The sequence below is a fragment of the Grampus griseus genome (assembly GCF_964374135.1).
Source record: "Grampus griseus genome assembly, chromosome: 4".
In the NCBI taxonomy this organism is placed as follows: domain Eukaryota; kingdom Metazoa; phylum Chordata; class Mammalia; order Artiodactyla; family Delphinidae; genus Grampus; species Grampus griseus.
The window spans coordinates 19648963-19666568 of record NC_138997.1 but is presented as its reverse complement, the minus strand read 5'-3'; the positions used below and the strand labels follow the sequence as shown (position 1 = coordinate 19666568).

The 17606-nt window shown below is 41.4% G+C and overlaps 1 protein-coding gene across 1 annotated transcript in view; it reads left to right on the top strand.

Moving 5' to 3' along the window:
• MANBA (mannosidase beta) overlaps window positions 1–9361 on the top strand; it is a gene marked incomplete at its 5' end in the record, with an annotated part of 112958 nt that extends 103597 nt beyond the window's left edge. Inside the window, 3 exons of the mRNA XM_082653302.1 lie at window positions 3927–4069; window positions 4914–5171; window positions 8127–9361. Coding sequence (XP_082509428.1) covers window positions 3927–4069; window positions 4914–5171; window positions 8127–8351 — 626 coding nt within the window. The 3' untranslated portion in view covers window positions 8352–9361. The remainder of the gene's footprint in view (window positions 1–3926; window positions 4070–4913; window positions 5172–8126) is intronic.
• Between the last annotated feature and the right edge of the window lie 8245 nt (window positions 9362–17606).

Below are 17606 nucleotides of genomic sequence, written 5' to 3'. Positions count from 1 at the left end.
GGTATATACTCCCATTTTGTTAATTGTTTGGGGGTTGTTTTTTGTAGTTCTTTTTTTTGTTCCTGTCTTCTTCTCTCCCCTTTTGATTTGATGACTATCTTTAGTTATGTTTGGATTCCCTTCTCTTTTTTGGTGTTTATCTATTGTAGATTTTTGGTTTGTGGTTACCATGAGGCTTATATATAGCAATCTATATATAATATAATGTAATGTAATATATATGATTATTTTAAGTCTCTGATCTCTTAATTTCAAACACATTTTAACAACCCTACATTTTTACTCCCCCAACCTCGCCATGATTATTGTTTTTTTTTTTTTTTTTTCTTTTTTTTTTTTGCGGTACACGGGCCTCTCACCCGTTGCAGAGCACAGGCTCCGGACGCGCAGGCTCAGCGGCCATGGCTCATGGGCCCAGCCGCTCCGCGGCATGTGGGATCTTCCTGGACCGGGGCACGAACCCGTGTCCCCTGCATCGGCAGGCGGACTCTCAACCACTGCGCCACCAGGGAAGCCCTATTGTTGTTTTTTTTAAACTCTTTATTAAATTTGCCACAATATTGCTTCTGTTTTATGTTTCGTCTTTTTGGCTGCAAGTCATGTGGGATCTCAGCTCCCTGACCAGGGATCGAATCCACACCTCCCGCATTGGAAGGTGAAGTCCCAACCACTGGACCACCAGGGAAGTCCTGATTATTGTTTTTGATATATTTTACATTTTTTTGTTTTGTGTATCCCTTAACTAATTACTGTGGATATAGATGATTTTTGTCTTTTAACCTTCCTGCTAGCTTCGTACATGGTTGATTTACTACCTAATATTTGCCTTTACAAATGAGCTTTTTCCTTTCATAATTTTCATGTTTCTATTTGTAGCCTTTTCTTTTTCACTTAGAGAAATACCTTTACCATTTCTTGTGAAGCTGGTTTGGTGGTGCCCAACTCTTAGATTTTGCTTGTCTGTAAAACTTTTGATTTCTCCATCAAATCTGAATGGAAGTCTTGCTGAGTAGAGTATTCTTGTTTGTAGATTTTCCCTTCATCACTTTACATTTATTCTGCCACTCCCATCTGGCCTGCAGAGCTGCTGAAAAGTCCACTGATGGCGTTATGGGAGTTCCTTGGTATGTAACTTGTTGCTTTTCCCTTTTCAATATTCTTTCTTTAACTTTTGCCATTTTAATTCAGTGTATCTTGGTGTGGACCTCTTTGGGTTGATCTTGTTTGTGTTCCAGGACCTGCATGTCTGTTTCTTTTCCCAGATTAGGGAAGTTTTCAGCCGACTGTGTCCTCAAATATGTTCTCTGCCCCTTTCTCTCTCTCTTCTCCTTCTGAGACCCTATAATGTGAATATTAGTGCACTTGATTTTGTACCAGAGGTCTCTTAAACTGTTCTCTTTTCTTTTTATTCTTTTTTCTGTTCAGCTTCAGTGATTACCACTACTCTGTCTTCCATCTCCCTGATCCATTCCTCTGTATCATTTCATCTACTGTTGATTTCTTTTAGTGTACTTTTCATTTTAATTGTTGTAGTTTTCATCTCTGTCTAGTTCTTTATATCTTCTAACTCTTTGTTAAACTTCTCACTGTGTTCCTCCATTCTTCTCCTGCATTCTTTGATCATCTTTATGATCATCACCCTGAATTCTTTCTTAGGTAGATTGCCTATCTCCACTTCACTTAGTTCTTCTTCTGGGGTTTTATCTTCTTCCTTTGTTTGGAACATGTTCCTCTGTTGCCTCAGTTTGCCTAACTTGCTCTTTTTTTATTTCTATGTATCTGGTAGGTTGGTAATGTTTCCTGATCTTGGAGAAGTGGCCTTTTGTAAGAGGTACACTGTGCGTCCCAGCAGCTCACTGCCCTCTGGTCATCAGAGCTATATGCTTTAGGGGTGCCCCCTATGTGGGGTGCATGGGTCCTTCTGTGTGGTGGGCTTACTGATGTCGTTGGTCTAGTAGGCATGGCTGGCCTTTGGCCCAATTGGTTTCCAGGCCCTGCCTTGTGTGGACCCTGCCAGCCACTGGTTGGTGGGGCTGGGTCATGAGGCTGCTGGTTGCAGAACCCTGGAGGGTCCCAGGGCTACTGCTGGTTCACTTGTGGGCAGAGCCAGGTTCTGGGGTGGGTGCTTACAGGACTGGGGTTCCTGGATCTAGTGTTGGCCTGATGGTGGGTGGGGCCAGTTCCTGATATGGCTGGCTGCAGGTTCTGGGGTATTCCGAAGCTGGTGCTGGCCCATTGGTGAGTGGGGCTGGATCCCAGGGCAGCTGGCTGAGGCATCCAAGGTTTCTCAGAGCTGGTGTTGGTCTGCTGGTGGGTGGGGCCCAGGCCCGGGAGTCCTGGGGCTGGTGCCAATCTGCTGTGTTGGCTGTGTCCAACAAGGTAGGCTGTAGGGCTGCAGTGGTCCTGGGGCTGGTGTCTTCCCATTGGTGGGTAGAGTTGGTGTCCAGGGGATCCTGCAGCCAGTAGGTGAATCTGGGTCCTGGGGCTAGTGCTGGCCCACTGGTGGGCAGAGCTGACTCCTAGGGTCTCTGGCTGCAGGGCCCAGTGTCCCAGAGCTGATTTTGAATTGTTGTTGGGTGAAGCCAAGGCCCAGGATGTTCTGGGGCTAGTGCTGGCTGGCTGGTGGCTGGGGCTGGGTCCCAGGGTTTGTAGCTGCCAGGCCCTGGGGGTCCTGAGGCTAGAGCTTGCACACTGTTGTATGGCACTGGGTCCTGGGCCCTCTGGTGGACAGGACCATGTCCTGAGGTGCCTCGGGCTCAGGAGGTCTTAAGGCAGCCTGTCTGCTGGTGGTTGTCCAGCTAATTGCTTGGCCTGAGGCATTCCAGTACTGGTGTGAACAGACTGGTGGGTGAGGCTGGGTCCTGGTGCCAATCAGCTGGAGGGAGAATTGCAAAATGGCGCTTGCCAGTGTCTGTGTCTCCAGGGTGAGCTCCAGTTGCTTGCTGCCTCTTTGGCAGACTCTCCAAGATCAGCAAATGAGTCTGACAGGCTCCTTTCAAATGACTGCTTCTGCCCTGGTTCCTGGAGTGTGTGAGATTTCGTGTGAGCCCTTTAAGAGGGGAGTCTCTATTTCCCCCAGCCCTCTGGGACTCCTGAATTTAATCCCTGCAGGCCTTCAAAGCCAAACATTGTTGGGGCTGGGGGCTTGTCTTCCTGGGGCAGGATCCCCGGGCTGGGGAGCCCAATATGGGGCTCAGACCCCTCGTTCCTTGAGGAGTACCTCTGCAGTTGTAATTATTCTTACATTTGTGGGTCACCCACTCCTGGGGTGTGGATCTTGACTATGTGCAACTCTGCCTCTCCTACCCATCTTGTTGTGGTTCCTTCTTTATACCTTTAGTGGTAGATGATCTTTTCTGCGAGATTTTGGTCTTTCTCATAAATAATTGCTCTGTAAATAGTTGTGATTTTGGTGTGCTCATGAGAGGAGGTGAGCTCAGGGTCTTCCTACTCCACCATCTTGGCCAGCCTCTATAATAGTATTTTTGCTAAGTAATACTAGTGAAATGAATATTTGTAACAGATGTTCACTGCCAATGCTACTGACTCCCTTTTTCATGTGTATGTAGGGAAAAGGAACATCGGTACACTGAGCTTCTGGAAGCAGAATTGCATATGAGAAAGTGCTAGCTAGGAATCAGGTCTGGGCTCAAAATACTGCCCGTGGCATGTTTGACTTAACTGCTTGAGCTCCATTTCCTCATTTGAAAAGTGCGATGTTCATGGCTGCCTCGCTCAGATTTGAGGCTGACATGAGGTGGTGTCCAAAAATGCTACTTGCCCTCAACAAACATGGGTTCCCTCCACTGTCCGCTCTCCCTTCAATGCTCAGTGCCCTGAGTTATGACAGGTTACACAGCTGGACCCTGTGGATGATGACTCCGACTGCTTGACCCTTGTTTCCTAACCCAACTGATTACTTTTAGAGTATGGAGGAAAGTGGAAAATGCTTCATTATTTTGCTCATCATTTCTTCGCTCCGCTGTTGCCGGTGGGTTTTGAGAATGAAGATGTGTTTTTCATCTACGGTGTGTCAGACCTTCATTCAGACCACGAGATGATGCTCACTGTAAGTTGCTTGGAGTTTTTTTCTCTCTGTGGTAGAGGGCGAATTTTAGATTTCTTTAGTTACTTGGTTCTATTCTTTTTTGGAAAAAAAAAGAAATTAATTTGTATCAAAATGTCTCTAGTGCTTGCAGCAGAAAATGAGCTGTTCTCGGAATTGGAAAACCTATATTCAGGGAAAAATTCTATTTATTCTATGACCTTAATGTCTTGGTTCAGTTTCCTCATCTGTAAAATGACACCAGCCTGCCTTCTTAAAGGATTTCTATGGATAGCGAATACAGTCATTAGATGACTGTGCATTGTAAACTGTAAAATGCCAGTTAAATCTAAGGTTATTTATAATCATGAGAAGCTGGAAATAGGCTAGACTTTACCAAAAGAACTCATTTAAAACAGTATGTTAAAGTGGAAATCAGTAAAATTATTCAGAATATATATTTGGAAAAATGAACTTGTATTTAAAACAATTTTAGGTAAAAGAAAGGATAGAAACTCAAAGAAGTCTTGGATGGCTACAGTTAGGAGGACATTGAGAACAAGTCAAGTCTATGAATTAACCATAACGCGCCAGGTCCTGTGCCTTCCATAAATTGCTTAATTCTCACAACAGCCTGTGGAGTTAGTGCTGTTATTATTCTCATTTTATGTTTGAAGAAATGGATACTTTGAGAAGTTAACTTCTTGGTTACATGACAAGTACTTGGTGGGGCTATGGTTAAACCCAGGTTTCACAGTCTCTTAACCAGTTCTGCTATTCTGACTTTCATCTATTATTACTCCTATTATTCTCTAAAAAAAATAGTAACTAAGAATGTTTGGTTTTTTTCTGTCTTGTTTCTCCCCAGGTGAGAGTCCACACATGGAGTTCCCTGGAGCCCGTGTGCTCTGAGACGACGAAGCCTTTTGTGATGAAAGCAGGGGAGTCTGCTCTTCTCTATGATAAGCCAGTAGCTGAATTATTAAGAGGATGTACAAATTGTACACGACAAAGCTGTGTGGTTTCCTTTTACCTGTCAACTGCCAGGGAGCTCTTGAGCCCAACCAACTATCACTTCCTGTCCTCACCAAAGGAGGCCAAGGGGCTCCACAAGGCAAATATCACTGTAAGCACCACTGGTCTGGGGTCACCGTGGCTTTGTGGAACTGTCCTGCTTTTTTGCAAAATTTCTCCTTGGTACTGAGCTTACCTGGGACCCGGGGAAGATTGGCCCCTTCCCACTGGAAGCAAAGAGCAAATAATTTTTATTATTTGTATTTGTCAAAGCTTAAGGTTCCTGCCACTCCTGCTGTCCCATCACATCGCCCTAGTCAGGCTGGTGCAGTGGAGGGTGAGGCAGCAGGAGTCATCACCACTGACTGCTCCTCCTGTAGGTTCCAGGCTCTGTCTGTCCTGGGGGCTTTACTGCATCAACCGTGAACTATTATCATCTGCATATACAAGTGAGCAAACCTGTTTGGAGGGACTGAGTAACGTGTTTATAAAGTCCATGGCCAGCAAACAATGGAGCCGGTAGAAGCACTCTTAATTTTGCGTTTTTAAGGAGAGTCTATTCATTTAAAACATTTTCACTCTACTCTCTGATTGATTGCTTCCATGTTGCTCAGTCACCAAATCTCTTTATCACTGCCAAGGGAAAAAAAGAGATGATCAGGATAGGATGTGTTGTTATAAAAATTGTGTAGCTAGGGCTTCCCTGGTGGCGCAGTAGTTGAGAGTCTGCCTGCCGATGCAGGGGACACGGGTTCGTGCCCCGGTCTGGGAAGATCCCACATGCCGCAGAGCAGCTGGGCCCGTGAGCCATGGCCGCTGAGCCTGCGCATCCGGAGCCTGTGCTCCGCAACGGGAGAGGCCACAACAGTGAGAGGCACACGTACCGCAAAAAAAAAAAAAAAAATTGTGTAGCTAGGAAATTTGGAATCTGTCTAGTTGATTGAAAACCTTTCCTTCCCTTTCCCCCTCTCCATGTAGTGATTGAAACTTTCTAGAAAAATATTTTCATTCTCTATTTTTAATCAATTTTAAGTTTGTTTTAGATTTCATTGAAAAGACTTAAGTGAGAGGATTTTTTACATTTGCTTTGGAAATCATATCAAAACTCAGTCCTTGAAATGAAAGCATAGCTTCCTTCCCAATTAATAATGAAATAGTCCCATAATGAAATCTGTCACAACTGATATAGGGCAACTATGAAGGAAATGACATACATTTACATAGCTTCTTTCCAGAAAAAAAGCACAAAACTATGTAGTAGACAAATCTGCAGTCTCTAGACAGGATTTCAAAATCTTTCTTTCCTCATCTGGGCCTCCATTACTTTGAGATAACTGGGCTGGGGGAGAGGTAGGACTTCTTCCTTTGCCCTACCTCAGTTGGATTTCAATGAGACTTTGCCTATCCTAAAGGGATATAATAACAATAATAATAGTAATGATAGTTAACGTTATTGTAGGCTTAATGTAGGCCAGGCGCTTGGATGTACTATCCTCGGGGATGCTGGGGACTGAGTTTTCCTCCCTGTGTCCCTGAAGCCAGAATACAAGCTTGAGCTCTGGGCTCTGCAGTCAGATATGCAGAGATGAGGTTTCCGATCAGAAGAAGGCAACAACGAGAGTGAGCAGGTGCCAGTGTCCCTTCTGGCCTTGGCCTTGGGACAGAGTAGCTGAGGCTTCCCTGCAGGCTTGGTGGCAGCCAGGGCCAGCCATGTAAACTGTGTGCCTGCAACTGCTTTAGGGTCTTCATCAGAATAGGTGGGTGGAATGATTTGGGAATTTGACATCTAACTTCAAGCCTGCATCTCTGACCCTCTGAGAGCTACCTAATACATTTTGTTTCTTTTTTGCTTCTACCAAAGTAGAGTTTCTTGTTAATAACTCAGAACCCTGCATGCTGTCTCAGGCTAAGTTATATATAGTAAAAATCGCCCTTGGAAATTCTTTATGTCACACATAACCTATAATGTCAAACCTACGGCGTGGCAGGTATGCATGTGGAAGAGTCATGTTTCATGACAGATGCACGGCTTGAATACCAGGTCCCACTCAACTGTGTACTCACGGTGAGAGAGGTTCACAAACCCCCAGCCTCCAGGAAGCATCTCTGCCTCTCTCTCTGCCTGTGCTAAGAGGCTAATGAATGACAAGACTTAAACTGTGCTCTCCTTTGCTGATATCGTGTGGGATGTTAAAAGTGCTAATGTAAAGCAACTATACTCCAATAAAAATGAATTTAAAAAAAGAAGGAAAAAAAATTAAAGTAAGAAAGTTAAGGGTCAGATTACAAAGCTGAGAATTCACATTACAAAGATTTTTTCAAATATTTCAAAGTTGGATGGACTTATATCCAAATGAATAGGAAAATAAATAATTTCATTTAGATGGTTCAGATTAAATAAAACGAATACTTGAAAAATTCTAAATAAGTACAATGTGATAGCTACCTAAGAATGAACGTTAGTAAATCTGTCAAGAGTAATATGAAAAGCAAATTAATTTGAGCTGAATAAAAAAAAAGTGCTAATAATGTGACTTTACTGACGATGCAATAAAAGAGGGAGAGCTCTAGTGGTAGAGCTTTTGGAGATGCCCGGCCGGCTGCTGCCTAGATTGCAGGATCTCCTCAGAAGACTAGAAGGTGAGCCCCATGGCTGTGCTCTGCAGCCAGCTCCACACAGATTCTGAGAAAGTCATTTAAAACACCCAGCCCTGGTGCAGAAATGTGTCTCTCTTGATGAGACCCTGAGAAAAAGGTATAAAGCTGTAAAAGCTACAAAGCCTTGAGATTCGTGTGAAATATTCTCCTTAATAATTGGAGACTACATATTCCCCCCCTCCCCGCCTGGTTTGAGATTACAATTTGGTAATTTTCCACAGCCTTCAATACATTTCCACATAGTTTTTAGCATCTGACACAGTGCATGGAATGTATGACTTTAGCAGCTGCAGGACCAAAGTTGTAGGAAATGCACTCCTTGTTAGCCACATCGATGTTCTGACAGGCGCTGTATATAGAATAGAGAGCTCTGCCCTCGTCCTTCACTTCATTTATCTTTTTCTTTCAGGCCACCGTCTCTCAGCAAGGGGACACATTCGTTTTTCATCTGAAAACCTCAGCTGTTGCTCCCTTTGTTTGGTTGGATGTAGAAAGCATCCCAGGGAGATTCAGTGACAATGGTTTTCTCATGACTGAGGAGACACGGACTGTATTCTTCTACCCTTGGAAACCCACCAATGAGAGTGAATTGGAGCGATCTTTTCATGTGATTTCACTGGCGGATATTTACTGAGGGAATCCAGGCTGTATTGGCAGGAGCTGAAGGCAACCAGAAACAAGTTGAAGAGGCCAGGAAACGCGTCTGCTTGCTGTCAGGTGTCTGCATAACCACTTGGTGAAGAGCTTGTACTAGTGCATTCTCCCAGGGAAGGCTGTGTACTCAGGTGATGTCCTCCTCCAACAAAGCTGTGCCTAGGTGCCGTCCAGTCCGCACCAGGACTGTGGTTTTAGCCCATTCCCCCACAGCTTTTGCACCACATGAACCAGTTATAACCCAACTGCCTCTCCAAGCCCCGAAAGGAGGTCTGTCCACGTGCAGCCCTTTAAGGGAATCACAGGTACGTGATTATTGCGGTATCTTGGAATCAAATGTGGAAGGTCGTGAGGTCATGTAGGCTCTCGTGGTTAGCTTTGAGAAATACCAAATAATCGGAATGAAACTGCTTTGTTGTTATTTCCAGAGGAAATGGAGATTCAAATGTCACAACAGAAAGAGAGTTCTGAGCGGTAGCCACATTGGTTGCTATTGCCGGAAAACTTGGGGGGTTGATTTTTGTCATTCGGTTACTTTTTGGGTAGGAGTCCTTTTTCCATTTGCAACGTTTTTTTAAAAATATTGTTTTAACAATAATAATTTATTTTTTGAAAGGCCATTGGAGTGATTCTTTGGAAAAAAAGCTCGTATTGAAATGGACATCACCATGGTCACTTTGGAAACTTCCGAGTGTCCTGACATAGGTCACCCATCGTTATGTACGGGCTTCAGGTTTGGTTGAATCCAGTGAGCTTTCCAGTTCAAGGCTGTGGTTAGATTTGTACTTGGTGATCCTGGCAGCAAAGTGGTGTTCCCTTTCACTTGAGTTTGAACCATCTTAAAAAACATTGATTCATTATAATTGCTATGAAATCATTTTATTCTGCACTATCATGTTTATAAAATCACACTGGTAATGAAGCAAAGAGGGCAAAGTGTTAAGAAGTAGCCAATGTGGGTAAAGGTGTGTAGGAATTTTTTTCTGCTTTTGCGACTTCTCTGTAAGTTTGAAATTATGTTAAAATTTTAAAGTTGTATAAATTTCATTGACAACTTGGTGTTTCATTTGTGGCTTATTTCCTCATTCCATGAACACTCAGTTTTGCCCAGTACCCTGCTGAGCATTAATTTCCATTTAGCTCTGGTCAAGTTTTTAGTCTATTTGATAAACTTGAAGAGTTTGAAGAATCTAATCCAGGATATTTGAAGGGTCTTCTCTAAGAAGAATCAGGTAATTGGTTATAGAGTGGACTGGCAGTGAGAGTTTGGCTTTAGAATCAAGACTAAATAGATAATAGTTTTGGTTTTAAACCTGAGAATCTTTTGGCCATGGTTCAGAGACTAAAAAGAAATAAATGCAGCCAACCCAGGCCTCTCCTTCAGTATCTATGAGTTCCCTCATTTTATGTGTTATTTCAAAATATATATAACAGGCTTATGAAAGGCTGTGACTTAGGGATGTAACCCAGAAGATTCTTACCTGATAAATATTATATCACTTTCTTGTCACTGTTGCTGGGGGACAGGGAGGACACACCTCTCCATTCACTAGAGCATTTTTCTGTGCTAGGTACCCTGTGATGTGGGCTTTGAAGTTGATGGGCCAAATTTACTGGGTTGGCCAAACCCAAAAAGTTTGTTTGGGTTTTTCCCTAATTCTGTAACGACCCAATACATTGCAATTCTGCCCTTACTAGCTCTGTAACCTTAATCTAGTTATTTAACTTCTACGTTCCGTTTTCTTGTGGTACAGTGGGAATAATTACGCTCACCTTGTAAGTGTGGGTTTTTAAAAATAATTTATTTTTGGCTGCATTTGCTCTTCATTGCTGCACGCGGACTTTCTCTAGTTGCGGCGAGCGGGGACTACTCTTCATTGTGGTGTGCGAGCTTCTCGTTGTGGTGGCCTCTCTTGTTGCGGAGCACAGGCTCTAGGCACGTGGGCCTCAGTAGTTGTGGCACGTGGGCTCAGTAGTTGTGGTTCGCAAGCTCTAGAGCACAGGCTCAGTAGCGCACAGGTTTTGTTGCTCCGCAGCATGTGGGATCTTCCCGGACCAGGGATTGAACCCGTGTCCCCTGCACTGGCAGGCGGATTCTTAACCACCGCACCACCAGGGAAGTCCCTGTAAGTGTGCTTTGAAGAATAAATTAAAAATGTGGTTCAAGGGCTCGGCCCAGTACTGACACTTAGTGAAGGCTCTGTAAATGGAGGCGCCATTCTGGGGTGTGACCCTCTTGTCTAGAGAGGGCAGGGCTCCCACCCACACTGACCTGAGTCAGAATCCAAGTTCTGAGGCTTATTGGCTGTGTGACCTTGGGCAACCACTTGATCTTCTAGATTTTAGTTTTCTCATCTGTAAAATGGAGATAGTAATCTCTAACCTTCAAAGGTAGTGGTAAAGATTAAACAAATAGGGTCTGGAACAAAATAAATGCTAGTCATACTTTTTTATTTTTTGTGGTATGCCGGCCTCTCACTGTTGTGGCCTCTCCCCTTGCGGAGCACAGGCTCCGGACACGCAGGCTCAGCGGCCATGGCTCACGGGCCCAGCCGCTCCGCGGCATGTGGGATCCTTCCTGGACCGGGGCACAAACCCGTGTCCCCTGCATCGGCAGGCGGACTCTCAACCACTGTGCCACCAGGGAAGCCCTAGTCATACTTTTATAACATCATTATCACTCAGTACATGAAGCAAGGGTAAAAATGAAGCAAATAAAGGCAGATGCCTTTTTTCTTTCTTTTTTTAAAATTGAAGTATAGCTAATACAATATTGCATTAGTTTCAGGTGTACCGCAAGATGATTCACTTATATATATGTATTTTCAGATTATTTACCACTATAGGTTATTACAGTATATTGAGTATAATTCCTTGTGCTATACAGTAAATCCTTCTTGTTTATCTGTTTTACATATAGTAGTGTGTATTTGTTAATCCCATACTCCTACTTTGCCCTCCTCTCTCCTCCTCTTTGGTAACCATGTTTGTTTTCTCTGTCTGTGAGTCTGTTCCTGTTGTTTGTTTGTTTGTTTGTTTTTTTAAATAATTTTTGATGTGGACCATTTTTAAAGTCTTTATTGAATTTGTTACAATATTCTGTTTTTTTATGTTTTGGTTTTTTTGGTCGCAAGGCATGTGGGATCTTAGCTCCCCAACCAAGGATCGAACCCGCACCCCCTGCATTGGAAGGCAAAGTCTTAACCACTGGACCACCAGGGAAGTCCTTCCTGTTTTGTATATAGATTCATTTGCATTATTTTTTTAGATTCCACATGTAGGTAATAGCATATAATATTTGTCTTTCTCTGACTTGCTTCACTACGTGTGATATTCTCTAGGTTCATCCATGTCGCTGTAAATGGCAATATTTCATTTTTAAAATTATTTATTTATTTATTTTTTGGCTGCATCGGGTCTTAGTTGCAGCATGTGGGATCCTTCGTTGAGGCACATGGGCTCTTCGTTGTGGTGTGCAGGCTTCTCTCTAGTTGTGGTGCGTGGACTCGAGTGCGTGGGCTCAGTAGTTGCGGCACGCGGGCTCTCTAGTTGTGGTGTGTGGGCTCCAGAGCATGTGGGCTCGGTAGTTGCGGCACGTGGGTTTAGTTGCCCTGCGGCGTGTGGGATCTTAGTTTCCCGACCAGGGATTGAACCAGCGTCCCCTGCATTGCAAGACAGATTCTTAACCACTGGACCACCAAGGAAGTCCCAATATTTCATTTTTTAAGGCTGAGTAATATTCCATTGTATATATGTATATAACACATCTTTTTTTTTAGTACTATAGACAAGAGATCCACTTCAATTTTTTTTTTACTTTTTATTTTTTAATTAAAAATTTTTAATTGAATTATAGTTGATTTTTAATGTTGTGTTAGTGTGTGGTATACAGCAATGTGATTCAGTATACCAGCTGGTATACATTAGGACCTTGTTGTTTATCTATTTTATATATAGTAGTTTGTATCTGCTAGTCCCAAGCTCCTAATTTATCCCTCTCCCACCTTCTTTCCCCTTTGGTAACTATAAGTTTGTTTTCTACATCTGTGAGTCTGTTTCTGTTTTGTAAATAAGTTCATTTGTATCATATTTTGGATCCCACATATAAGTGATATCATAAGGCATTTGTCTTTCTCTGTCTGACTTACTTGACTTAGTATGATAATCTCTAGGCCCATCCATGTTGCTGCAAATGGCGTTATTTCATTCTTTTTTATGGTCGAGTAATATTCCACACACACACACACACACACACACACGCATACACATACACATATACATACCACAACTTCTTTATCCATTCATCTGTCAGTGAACATTAGGTTGCTTCCATGTCTCGACTATTGTACATAGTGCTGCTGTGAACATTGGGGTGCGTGTATCTTTTCGAATTAGAGTTTTCTCCAGACATATGCCCAGGAGTGGAATTGTTGGATCATATGGTAACTCTATTTTTAGTCTTTTAAGGAACCTCCATAGTGGCTGCACCAACTTACATTCCCACAAACAGTGTAGGAGGGTTCCCTTTTCTCCACACCCTCTCCAGCATTTGTTATTTATAGACTTTTTAGTGATAGCCATTTTGACTGGTGTGAGGTGATACCTCACTGTAGTTTTGATTTGCATTTCTCTAACAATTAGTGATGTGGAGCATCCTTTCATGTGACTTTGGCCATCTGTATGTCTTTTTGATTAGGTTGTTTGTTTTTTGGTATTAAGTTGCATGGACTGTTTATATACTTTGTATATTAACTTCTTTTTTTTAACATCTTTATTGGAGTATAATTGCTTTACAATGGTGTGTTAGTTTCTGCTTTATAACAAAGTGAATCAGTTATACATATACATATGTTCCCATATCTCTTCCCTCTTGTGTCTCCCTCCCACCCTCCCTATCCCACCCTCAATTAACTAGTTATTGGTCATATTGTTTGCAACTATTTTCTCCCAGTACGTGGGTTGTTTTTTCATTTTGTTGATGGTTTCCTTTACTGTGCAAGAGCTTTTAAGTTTGACTAGGTTCAATTTGTTTATTTTTGCTTTTATTTCTTTTGCCTTGGGAGATTGAGCTAAGAAAAGATTACTATGAATTACGTTAGAGAAGATTTTGTCCATGTTCTCTTCTAGGATTTTTATGGTGTCCTGTCTTATATTTAGGTCTTTAAACCATTGTGAGTTTATTTTTGTATATGGTGTGAGGGACTGTTCTAGTTTAACGGATTTACATGTAGCTGTCCAGCTCTCCAATACCACTTTTTGAAGAGGTTGTCTTTTCTCCATTGACTATCATTGCTCCCTTTGATGTAGATTAGCTGGCCGTAGGTGCGTGGGTTTATTTCTGGGCTCTCTATTCTGTCCCATTGAGCTGTTTGTCTGTTTTTGTGCCAAATACATGCTGCTTTGATTACTGTGATTTCTGTAGCTTTGTGGTACAGTCTGAAGTCTAGAAGGGTTATGTCTCCAGCTTTATTTTTTTCTTCAGGATTGCTTTGGCAATTCAGGGTCTCTTGTGGTTCCATATAAATTTTAGGATTATTTGTTCTAGTTCTGTGAAAAATGTCATGGGTATTTTGATAGTGATTGCATTAAAGTTTAGATTGCTTTGGGTAGTATGATGCCATTTTAACAGTATTACATTTTTCCAATCCAAGAGCATGGGTTATCTTTCCATTTCTTTAAATCACCATCAGTTTTCTTTATCAGTGTTTTCTAGTTTTCAGTGTATAGGTCTTTCACGTCCTTGATTAAGTTTATTCCTAGGTATTTTTTTGACACAATATTAAATGGGATTTCTTTTTTACTTTCTGTTTCTAATATTACATTATTAGTGTAAAGACATGCAACAGATTTCTGTATGTTAATCTTGTATCCTGCTACCTTGATGAATTCATTTATTAGTTCTAATAGTTTTTGTGTGGAGATTTTAAGGTTCTCTATATAGAGTGTCATGTCATCTACAAATAGTGACAGTTTTATTACCTCTTCCCTTCCAATTTGGAAGCCTTTTATTTCTTGTCTGATTGCTGCGGCTAGGACTTCCAATATTTTTTTGAATAGTAGTGGTGAGAGTAGGTATCCTTATCTTGTTCCTGAAGTTAATGGGAAGGTTTTCAGCTTTTCACTGTTAAGTATTATGTTGGCTCTGAGGTTATTGTAAATGGCTTTTATTATGTTGAGATTTGTTCCCTCTATATCCACTTTGATGAGAGTTTTTATCATGAATGGATGTTGAATTTTGTCAAATGCTTTTTCTATGTCTATTGAGATGATCATATGATTTTTGTCGCTTGTTAATGTGGTATATCACATTGATTTGCATATGTTGAACCATCCTTGTGACCCTGGAATGAATCCAACTTGATAGTGGTGTATGATCCTTTTTATGTATTGTTGGATTCAGTTTCCTAATAGTTTGTGGAGGATTTTTGCATCTATATTCATCAAAGATATTGGCTGTAATTTTCTTCTTTGTAATGTCTTTGGTTTTGGTATCATGGCAATGGTAGCTTCATAGAATGAATTTGGGAGTGTTCCCTCCTCTTCAAATCTCTGAAACAGTTTGAGCAGGATAGGTATAAGTTTTTCTTTATATGTTTGGTAGAATATCCCAGTGAAGCTGTCTGGTCCTGGACTTTTGTTTGGAGGGAGTTTTTTTGTTTGTTTATTTTTTGGTTTTTGTTTGTTTGTTTTTTTAAATTACAGAGTCTATTTCACTTCTAGTGATCGGTCTGTTCAAATTATCTGTTTCTTTTTGACTCAGTTTTGGCAGGCTGTATGTTTCTGGAACCTTGTCCATTTCTTCTAGGTTGTTCAATTTGTTGGCATATAATTTGTTGTTGTTCATAATATTCTCTTATGATTTTTTGTATTTCTGTGGTATCAGTTATTTCTCCTCTTTCATTTCTTATTTTATTTGGGTCCTCTCTCTTTTCTTCTTGGTGAGTCTAGATAGAGGTTTGCTGATTTAGTTTATCTTTTCAAAAAACTAGCTCTTGGTTTTATTGATCTTTCCTATTGTTTTTAATCTGTATTTTATTTATTTCCTCTCTGATCTTTATTATTTTCTTCCTTCTGCTGACTTTGGGTTTTGTTTGTCCTTTTTCTAATTCTGTTAGCTGGTAGGTTAGGCTGCTTATTTGAGATTTTTCTTGTTTCTTGAGGAAGGCCTATATCGCTGTTCCCTCTTAGCATTGCTTTTGCTGCATCTCATAGATTTTATATGGTTGTGTTTTCATTTTTTTAAATAAATTTATTTATTTTAATTTATTTTCATTTTTGGCTGTGTTGGGTCTTTGTTGCTGCATGCAGGATTTCTCTAGTTGCAGCGAGTGGGGGCTACTCTTCATTGCAGTGTGCGGGTTACTTATTGCAGTGGCTTCTCTTGTTGTGGAGCACGGGCTCTAGGTGCATGGGCTTCCGTAGTTGTGGCGTGTGGGCTCAGTAGTTGTGACTTGTGGGCTCTAGAGCTCAGGCTCAGTAGTTGTGGTGCACAGGCTTAGTTGCTCTGTGGCATGTGGAATCTTCCTGGACCAGGGCTCGAACCCATGTCCCCTGTCTTGGCAGGCGGATTCTTAATCACTGTGCCACCAGGGAAGCCCTGTGTTTTCATTTTTATTTGTCTTTAGGTGTTTCTGATTTCTTCTTTCAGTTCATCATTGACCCATTGGTTTTTAGTAGCATGTTGTTTAGTTTTTGTGTGTTCATTCTTTTCCCATTTTTCTTTCTGTGGTTGATTTCTAGTTTCATACTCTTGTGGGCCGAAAAGATGCTTGAAATAATTTCTGTCCTCTAAACTTGTGGATTGTTTTGTGACCTAGTATGTGGTCTGTCCTAGAGACTGTTCCATATGGGCTTGAAAAGAATATGTGTTCTGGGTTTTTTTTTTTTTTTGGATGTACTATCCTGTAGATATCAATTAAGCCCAATTGGTCTGTTGTGTCATTTAGGACCTCTGTTGCCTTATTGATTTTCTGTCTGGATGATCTGTCCATTGATGTCAGTGAGGTGTTAAAGTCTTCTAGTATTATTATATTACTGTCAATTTCTTCCTTTATGTCTGTTAGTATTTGCTTTCTGTATTTAGGTGCTTCTATATTGGGTGCATATATGTTAATGCGTGTACTATCCTCTTCTTGTATTGATCCCTATATCATTATATAATGCCCTTCTTTGTCTTTCTTTATGGCCATTGTTTTAAAGTCTATTGTGACCCTGCTTTCTTGTTGTTTCCATTTGCATGAAATCTCTTTTTCCATCCCTTCACTTTCAATCCGTGTGTGTCTTTTACCCTGAAGTGAGTTTCTTGTAGGCAGTATATTGTAGGTTTTTGTTTTTTTTATCTAGTCTGCCACTGTGTGTCTTTTGATTGGAGCATTTAATCTATTGACATTTGAAATAATTATTGATAAGTATGTGCTTATTGACATTTTAATCCTGTTTTCCAGTTGTTTTTGTAGTTCTTTGTTTTTTTTTTAACGTCTTTATTGGCGTATAATTGCTTTACAGTGGTGTGTTAGTTTCTGCTTTATAACAAAGTGAGTCAGCTATACGTATAAATATATCCCCATATCCCCTCCCTCTTCTGTCTCCCTCCCACCCTCCCCATCCCACCCCTCTAGGTGGTCACAAAGCACCAAGCTGATCTCCTTGTGCTATGCGGCTGCTTCCCACTAGCTATCTATTTTACATTTGGTAGTATATATAAGTCCATGCCACTCTCTCACTTTGTACCAGCTTACCCTTCCCCCTCCCCATGTCCTCAAGTCCATTCTCTACACCTGCGTCTTTATTCCTGTCCTGCCCCTATGTTCTTCAGAACCATTTTTTTCTTTGTTTCTTCTTTTTCGTTTTTCCTTTTGTAGTTGACGATTTTCTTTCAAAGTATGCTTGAGTAACTTTCTTTTTGGTTTTTGTGAATCTATTGTACGTTTTTGACTTGTGGTTACCATGTTCAAGTATGTTGACCCATAACTGTATCTATTTCTTTATTTTTTTAAATTAATTTATTTTTTTAAAAAATTTATTTTTATTTTTATTTTTGGCTGTGTTGGGCCTTAGTTGTGGCGCACAGGATCTTTGTTGAGGCATGCGGGATCTTTCATTGTGGCGCACGGTCTTCTGTCTAGTTGTAGAGTGTGGGTTTTCTCTTCTCTAGTTGTGGCGCACAGGCTCTAGGGCATGTGGGCTCTGTAGTTGTGTGTGGGTTCCAGAGCACATGGGCTCTGTAGTTTGTGGC